The sequence below is a fragment of the Columba livia genome, chromosome 5 (assembly GCF_036013475.1).
Source record: "Columba livia isolate bColLiv1 breed racing homer chromosome 5, bColLiv1.pat.W.v2, whole genome shotgun sequence".
Lineage (NCBI taxonomy): Eukaryota > Metazoa > Chordata > Aves > Columbiformes > Columbidae > Columba > Columba livia.
This window is the reverse complement of record NC_088606.1, coordinates 68,799,074-68,806,359: the sequence shown is the minus strand read 5'-3', so window position 1 is coordinate 68,806,359 and position 7,286 is coordinate 68,799,074. Positions and strand designations below refer to the sequence as shown.

Here is a 7,286-nt window from a genome sequence, read left to right as displayed (position 1 = left end):
TGCATGGAGGGGCTGGGGACACCGGCGGGGCTGGGGACACCGGCACGCTCGGGCACCCTTGGGAGGTGCCATGTCCCCAGTCACCCTCTGTGACCCTAGGGCCGCCCTGATGAACATCCTTCTGCCCCCCATGTCCCCGCTGTCCCTCCGCCATCCCCAGTGCCACACAGTGCCACATCCCCTCTGCCCCTGCTGCCATCCCCACGGTCCCCTGGCACCCGTGTCCCCCATGTCCCTGGTTGCCCACGACCACCCCTTCTCCTGAACACCCTGTGCCACCCCGTCCCCTTCATGTCCCCCTGCCGCCCCAGAGCCACCCGTGCCAGCATCAGGGACACCCCCGTCCCCAGCCCCGGCAGCTGGAGTGTGAGCCCGCCCTGCTGTCCCCATCCCCACTCCTCCCTGGCGGGCTGGGGGGCTCTGCCCGCTGTCACCCTTAGAGAGATGATGGGGCCGCACGTCCTCACCGCAGCCTTGCGCCACCCCCGCCATGGCCTTCCTGTTGCGGACACCGGGGGGGCACCCTCGGGGTCCTGCCTGGCCCTACCCGGGACGGGGGCCACTCACAGAACACCGGGGGGATGGGGTCAGGGGCCTGCGGGTAGGGGGACATTGCACAGAGGTGGGGGTGCGGAGGGGTTGGGTACTGATATCATCTCCCGCCGGGCAGCGCTTGCCCAAGGGCCGTTTCCTCCTCAACAGCCGTGGCCCCCAGGGTCCAGCTCGGTCGTTGGCCCGCAGGCCCCGGCCTGCCTCCCCCCAGCCTGTCTCCTCCCAGCCTGTCCCCTCCCGGCCACAGGGCCACAGGGGCGGTCCCTTCCCCTGCCCCAGACCCCTGACCCCGCAGGGACTCACGACTCAGCACCCCGCAACCTCGCCCTTGGGCACCCCCAAAGTCCCCATCTCATGGCCAGTGCACTCCCGACCCAAGCAGCCCCACACCCCAGCAGCATCTTCTGCCCCCGTGCGATCTCCACATGCTAGCAGCCCCCACACTGTACCCCTTGCACCCCAAACCTCTAGAGCCCCCACACTGTACTCCCTGCACTCCAAGCCCCCACAGCCCCCACACCGTGTCTCCTCCACCCCAAATCCCCCCAGCCCGCCACACCATGCCCCATGCACCCGAACCCCCCCCGCTGTATGCCCTGCACCCCAAACCTCTGCCCCCCCACACTGTGCCCGCTGCACCCCAAGCCCCCGCAGCCCCCTCCCCAGGCAGGGCGCAGTCAGGGCCCCCCGGGCGGCCCCCCTGTACCCAGCGGTTGGCGGGTGGGGGCCGCAGCGGGGCTGGAGGTGGTGTGGCGCAAGGCTGTGGTTGGGGACACGTGGCTCTGTCACCGCTATAAGGGTGACAGTGGGCAGAGACCCCAGCCCGCAGCGTGAAGAGCTCCGCAAGTCCCAGGTGAGGAGCGGGGACGGCGACAGCTGCGACAGCGGGGACAGCGGGGACAGCAGGACGGGCTTAGCCTGAAGCTGCCGGGGCTGGGGACCAGGGTGGGTGTTCCTGAGTCTGGCACCGGTGTCTCCGGGGTGGCAGAGGGACATGGAGGGACAGGGTGGCACAGGGTGTTCAGGGGAAGGGGTGGCCGTGGGGCTGGCAGTGGGGAACCAGCGACATGGGGGGCACGGGCAGGCTGGGGGCCGTGGGGGTGGCACTGGGGATGGCAGAGGGGCACAAGGCAGGTGAGGGTGGCCCCCAGGGTGGCAGAGGGTGACTGGGGACATGGCATCTCCGAGCGCGCCGGTGTTCCAGCCCCGCCATGCAGTGCTGCCTGCTCCTCGTCCTGGCCCTGCTGGGCGCGACCTCCGCCAGCCCTCCCGGTGAGCGCCCGCCCCCCGGGGACACCTCGGGGACACCTCGGGGACACCTCGGGGACACCCTGGGGACACCCCGGGGACACCCCTGCTCCCCGCACCCCGTGTGCCCGGGGTGACGCGCCGCTGTCCCCAGCCCCCGCCAGACCCGAGGCGGAGGCGGCGGCGCTGGCGCTGCCGGAGGACGATGGGGACGACGGGGACGACGGGGGCGACGCCCGGTGCCCGCTGGCGAGCGAGACGCGGACGCTCAGCGTCTCGGACCCGCTGGCTGCCACCACCTACCGCTACGTCGTTGTCAACCACTGCCGCACCTTCCACGGCGCCCAGGTGGGCAGGGGACGGGCGGGGGGTCGGGCGCGCCAGCCCGTGTCCCGGTAACCGGCGCGTCCCGCAGGCGGTGTGCCGCCGGTGCTACGGCGGGCAGCTGGCGTCCGTGCACAGTCCCCGCGTCAACGCGCTCCTGCGCTGCCGAGCGCGGCTCTGCACCAACCGCGGCCAGGTCTGGATCGGGGCCGTCACCCGCCCCAGGGTAAGGGACCCGCGGGAGGGGACCCGCGACACCGCCCCGGCCCCACCGCACCCTGCCCGACCCGGTCACCTGCCCTGTCACCTGTCCCCGGTGCCCACTCTGGGTGTCCCAGCCCTGTCTCAGTGCCCCCAGTGCGCACCCTGGGTGTCCCAGCCCTGTCCCCCACCCCGCCGTGCCCGGTGTCCCCATGCCCTTGCCCCTCTGGCAGGGACACACCGTGAGCTGCCACTGGGCCGACGGGAGCCCCTGGAACTACTCGTGCTGGTCGCGCGGGTACCCGCTGTGCTCCGGCTGCTTCTGCACCGCCCTCTGCACCAACAGTTAGTGGGGGGCACGGGGGGCACTCAGGGCCTGGGGGGCTGTGCTGGGAACCTCTGCCCGTGGGGTGTGGGCAAGGCTGGGGGGATGCTGGGGGGCCGAGGGATGGGGAGGTGGTGCCGGGAGCTGGGGTCAGTTCTGGGGATCGGGGTCTGGGTCTGGCACCTCGGGGTTCAGGGCTGGTCTGGGGCAGCGGGTGCTGTTGGGTGCCAGGGCTGACCCCCCTCTCCCCCCAGACGGGCGCTGGAGGAGCGTGCGCTGCCACGCGAAGCTGCCCTTCGTCTGCCAGTACTGAGGGGCTCAGCCCCTGCAGTGCCCTGTGCCCCCGGCACCCCTGCGCCCCCGGATCTTAATAAAGTCTCAGCTGTCAGCGCCCATCTCTGTGCTCAGGCGCTGGGAGGGTGGGGGATCCTGGGGCTGTAACAGGGGTGCTGGGACACCCTGGGGTGCACAGGGGGGAGGTTTGGGGACAGGGGTGTCCCTTATGTCCTGCATGGCCCCTGCATGGGCAATGGGAGGGCATAGGGTCCCCTCCCCAGGGACTGTGGTGACACCTTGACACTGGAGCCCACTGAACCCCAAATCGGTGGCACCATGACCTCCCCTGCCCCTGCACCCAGCCCTTCCGTTAGACCCCCCATAACCAGCCCTCACCCCTCACACAGGCTGAGACGGGTGGGTGCTGTGAGCCTGAAGTTTATTGGGGTGGGGGTGCTGGGAGCAGGGAGGTGCTGGGGGCTGCAGAGGTGGGGGGCACTGGGGAGGCATCACCCCCACTGCCCAGTATGTTCCCCATGCCCTGTCCCACTGACAGCAAGGGGGTGGCAGCCATGCAGGGGGCTGGGTGCAGGGTGCGGGGTGAACGCGGGGGCTGCCCCACGGTGCCCAGGGCTAGAGGCCGAGGGAGAAGGTGCCCGAGTCAGTGGACTGCTTGTCCCGGCCACAGCCCCCCAGCGCGCCGGGGGGACACACCATGGGGCTGGCGGGGGGCGCGGGCACACTGGCCTCTGGCACCTGTGGGGCAGGGACAGGATGGGCACTAGGTTAGTCCCTGCCCCATAGCCAGGGCCCCCGGGGGGGCTCAGGGGTGCTGCCTGCACGTCCCCCCACCGGCCAGCCCCACAGAACCCCAGAGGGGCCCGGTCCAGGCCACCCAGAGGTGACCCTGGCATGGCCCCAGCCCCACAGCGGCCCCAGCCCTGTGGCAGCCCCAGCCCCATAGCTGACCTCCTCAAACTTGCGGGCCTTGTAGTGCTCAGCTCCCTTCAGGAAGTTGAGCAGGATGATGTCGCACAGCACCGTGCCCTGGGGGGGGCAGCGTTGGGGTGGGGGGCACAGAGCCCCTCTGGGGGATGCCACCCCTCAGGGGCTGAGAACGGCCACAACTCACCACGCCGATGGAGGTGAAAGCTGCCACCGTGTTGATGAGGGTGGGAACAATCCCGAACTTCCCAGCCTGGGGGTGCAGAGACCCCCGTTGGTGGGGGGTTCCCCCTGCCATGGCCCCACAGGTTCCCCCAAGCCCCCCACATACGTTGCCGTACACCAGGACGTCGAAGCGGATGCCAAAGGCCTTGGTGAGGGTGCGGCGCTCGGTACCGTCCTGCCAGCGGTAGTACCGGGCGTGCCTGCGCGGGGACGTGGGGCAGCGGGACCGTGCTGCGCTGTGCCCACGCGAGCGACACGCGTGTCCCACCGCGGCCGTGGCGTGCCGTACCTGAAGTTGTATCCCGCGGCGGGCGCGCGGCCGTCCAGGCGGGTGAAGGAGTAGCGGGGCAGGCAGCGCTCCCAGGCACGGTCCAGGTCACACACCCACCCGATCTTGATGCCCAGCACCCCCCCCTGCCCCGGCCATCAGGGGGGACACGGCCCATGTCCCCACGGCCCCGTGTCCCCACACCCCATGTCCCATGTCCCCCTGCCTGTACATCCCAGCCCCCTGCCCTCACATCCACCCTCCTGTGTTCTCACATCCGTGTCCCCATCTCCTGCATCGTCGTGTTCCCGTGTCACCACATCCCATATTCCTAAGTCCTCACATCCCATGTCTCATGCACCCACGTTCCCGTATCCCACATCCCTGTGTCCCCAAGCTCCATGTCTCTGTGCACCCACAGCCTTATGTCCCCTGTCCCATGTGTCCGTGTCCCTGTGTCCTCATGTCCCCATCTCCCACATCCCTGTGAACCCGTGTCCCACATCCCCATTCCCCACGTCCCTGTGTCCCCACGTTCCATCCCACGTCCCGTCTCCCCCCACGTTCCATCCCACGTCCCGTGTCCCCCCGCCCCCGCCGTGTCCCCTGTCCCCGCTCACGGTGGCGGCCAGCGTGGGGAAGTCCTGCCCGGCCAGGCGCACCACGTCCCCCAGGCGCAGGATGGGGCAGAGCGGCTGCAGCACGGGGTGGAACCGGCACCGGCCCAGCTCCGCCCCGCTGCCGGGGGGCGGCAGGTTGGCCCTGGGGACACGGGGACACGGGGCACACGGCCATCAGCCAGCGGGGCTGGGGGGACCCGGAGCCCCCGTCCCCGTGTCCCCCTGTTCCCGGTGCCACTCACTTCTCGAAGCCGAAGAGCGGGAAGCGGATGCTGTTCTTGATGAAGAGGGTGAAGTTTTCCGCCTCCAGCATGACGGGGCTGCGGGGACAGGGGTGTCCCTGGGGACACGGCGGACACGGACCCGCCGCCCCGGCCCCCGTGTCCCCCCGGCCGCACTCACACATCCACCGTGTCCACCTCGGGGGGGCACCAGCCGCGGATCTCGCAGGTGCGCAGGGTCCGGTTGTAGGGAACGCAGCGCCCGGTCAGCACCCCTGCGAACCCACCGGTGCGCTGAGCCGGCCGGACCCAGCCCGGCCCGCGGTCCCGCAGCCCCGCGCCGCCCCGGGGGTCCCGCAGCCCACCCGGGGGACCCGCAGCCCCGCGCCGCCCCGAGGGTCCCGCAGCCCACTCAGGGGTCCCTCAGCCCCCGCACCGCCCCGAGGGTCCCGCAGCCCAGCCGGGGGTCCCGCAGCCCCCGCACCGCCCCGAGGGTCCCGCAGCCCCGCACCGCCCCGAGGGTCTCGCAGCCCACTCAGGGGTCCCTCAGCCCCCGCACCGCCCCGAGGGTCCCGCAGCCCACCCGGGGGTCCCGCAGCCCCGCGCCGCCGCCGAGGTCCCGCAGCCCGGCGTCCCTCACCGCTGCCGGTGGCGGCGCCCCTCCCGCGGCAGTCCCGGTCGGCCGCGCAGCGGTACTCGGCTTCGCTCTGCGGGGGCCGAGGGGGGCGTGAGCCGGGGCGGGGACGCGGGGACACCCCCTGTGCCCCCGCCGTGTCCCCAGCCCGTACCTCGGGGCAGACGCCCTGCGCCTGGTTCTCCGTCAGGATCTGCTTGGTGACCACCACGAACACCGAGGTGCCCTGGGGGGACGTCACCGTCACCCTGACCCCCGCCGAGAGGGGAAACTGAGGCAGGGGCGGGACCCGGCGCCCCCTCACCTGGGGGGGGGTGACGTAGTCGGCCGTGTCCAGCACGCGGCCGGCATAGCGCCCGATGCCCTTGACCTTGGTGACCACCGAGGACTCGATGACCGTGTCCCGCACCTGGTAGGCTTTCTCATGGAGGAACACCCAGCTGGGACAGCACCCGCGGGGTGACAGGGGGGACAGCCGCCCCCGCCACCCGCGGGACCTGCCCGCCCCCCGGCACCCCCCGCGCGGAAATGGGGCACCCGAGTGGCTGCTGTACCTGCGACAGGCTCTTGTCACCCGCCCGCGCGCCGCCGGTGGCCGCTGTCACCCCCGGGGAGCAGCCGGGGCCACACACCCGTCTCTGTCACCCGCTCGGGCCGTGCTGCGGCTCCCGCCCCGCCTCGTCACCCGCACTGACGCTGTGCCCCGACCTGTTCCCCGCACGAGGATGCTCTTCTCGCTGTTCCCTCCTGTCACCCTCACCCTCTCCTGCGTGTCCCCATCGTGTCGCCCGCACACCTGACGTTCCCGGCGCTGCCACACGTGTCCCCCTCTCGCCTGTCCCTCCTCCGCCCTGTCACCCCGCTGTTACCCGCCGCTCCCGGCTCGGCGACCCCCCCTCCCCGCACAGCCGTCCCGCTGGCCCCTCGCTGTCACCCCCGGGGTCGCTCGCAGCAGCCCCGGGAGGAGGGCGGCGGGGGCCCTGGGGGTCTCACCCGATGAAATAGGCGAGGATGAGCAGCTGCACGGCGCGGTTCACCGCGCCCACCGCCCAGCTCCGCACCACCACCGCCTTGGCCGTCTCGTACGAGAGGAATCCGGTCACCCAGCGCGGGGGGGACATGGGCGGGCAGGGACGGGCAGCGCGGGCAGCACCGGCAGCGCGGGCAGCGCGGGCAGCACCGGCAGCACGGGCAGCACCGGCAGCACGGGCAGCGCGGCAGGAGCGGCGGGAGCGGGCAGGGGCCGGCAGCGCGGGGCGGGGCGGGGCGGGGCGGGGGCGCAGCCCGTTCTGGGGGTGCAGGGGCGGGCGGGGCCGTGGCGGGTCCAGGTTCCGGTGCCCTGCGGGGGTTTCGCCAGGGGTCCCGGACCCCACGCTGTGCGCACAGCGGGACGGAGGCACGGGCGGGGGATTTTGGGTGCCCCGTGCGCAGGGTCCCGGTTTCGGGC

General features: G+C 72.4%; 2 protein-coding genes across 4 annotated transcripts; one reads left to right on the top strand and one right to left on the bottom strand.

Annotated features, from left to right (window-relative positions):
* The first annotated feature begins 1,366 nt into the window (after nt 1–1,366).
* LOC135579649 (bone marrow proteoglycan-like) lies at nt 1,367–3,204 on the top strand. 3 transcript variants are annotated; one of them, XM_065065746.1, is made up of 5 exons: nt 1,367–1,405; nt 1,757–1,824; nt 1,955–2,148; nt 2,216–2,670; nt 2,905–3,204. In XM_065065746.1, the coding sequence occupies exons 2-5, from the start codon at nt 1,764–1,766 to the stop codon at nt 3,089–3,091; spliced, it is 897 nt and encodes a 298-aa protein (XP_064921818.1). In that variant the 5' UTR covers nt 1,367–1,405; nt 1,757–1,763; the 3' UTR covers nt 3,092–3,204. The 3 variants fall into 3 exon arrangements, with proteins under 3 accessions (XP_064921818.1, XP_064921819.1, XP_064921820.1); XM_065065747.1 differs by lacking the exon at nt 1,367–1,405 and having other exon boundaries at nt 1,629–1,824; nt 2,216–2,350; nt 2,559–2,670; nt 2,905–3,038; XM_065065748.1 differs by lacking the exon at nt 1,367–1,405 and having other exon boundaries at nt 1,629–1,824; nt 2,216–2,350; nt 2,905–3,038.
* A 144-nt stretch (nt 3,205–3,348) lies between these two features.
* P2RX3 (purinergic receptor P2X 3) lies at nt 3,349–7,029 on the bottom strand. Its single transcript, XM_065065744.1, has 12 exons — nt 6,833–7,029; nt 6,144–6,279; nt 5,994–6,065; nt 5,846–5,912; nt 5,387–5,480; nt 5,227–5,304; nt 4,985–5,126; nt 4,386–4,510; nt 4,203–4,296; nt 4,059–4,124; nt 3,896–3,973; nt 3,349–3,682 (listed from the first exon to the last, which is right to left on the bottom strand). The coding sequence occupies exons 1-12, from the start codon at nt 6,958–6,960 to the stop codon at nt 3,560–3,562; spliced, it is 1,203 nt and encodes a 400-aa protein (XP_064921816.1). The 5' UTR covers nt 6,961–7,029; the 3' UTR covers nt 3,349–3,559.
* Between the last annotated feature and the right edge of the window lie 257 nt (nt 7,030–7,286).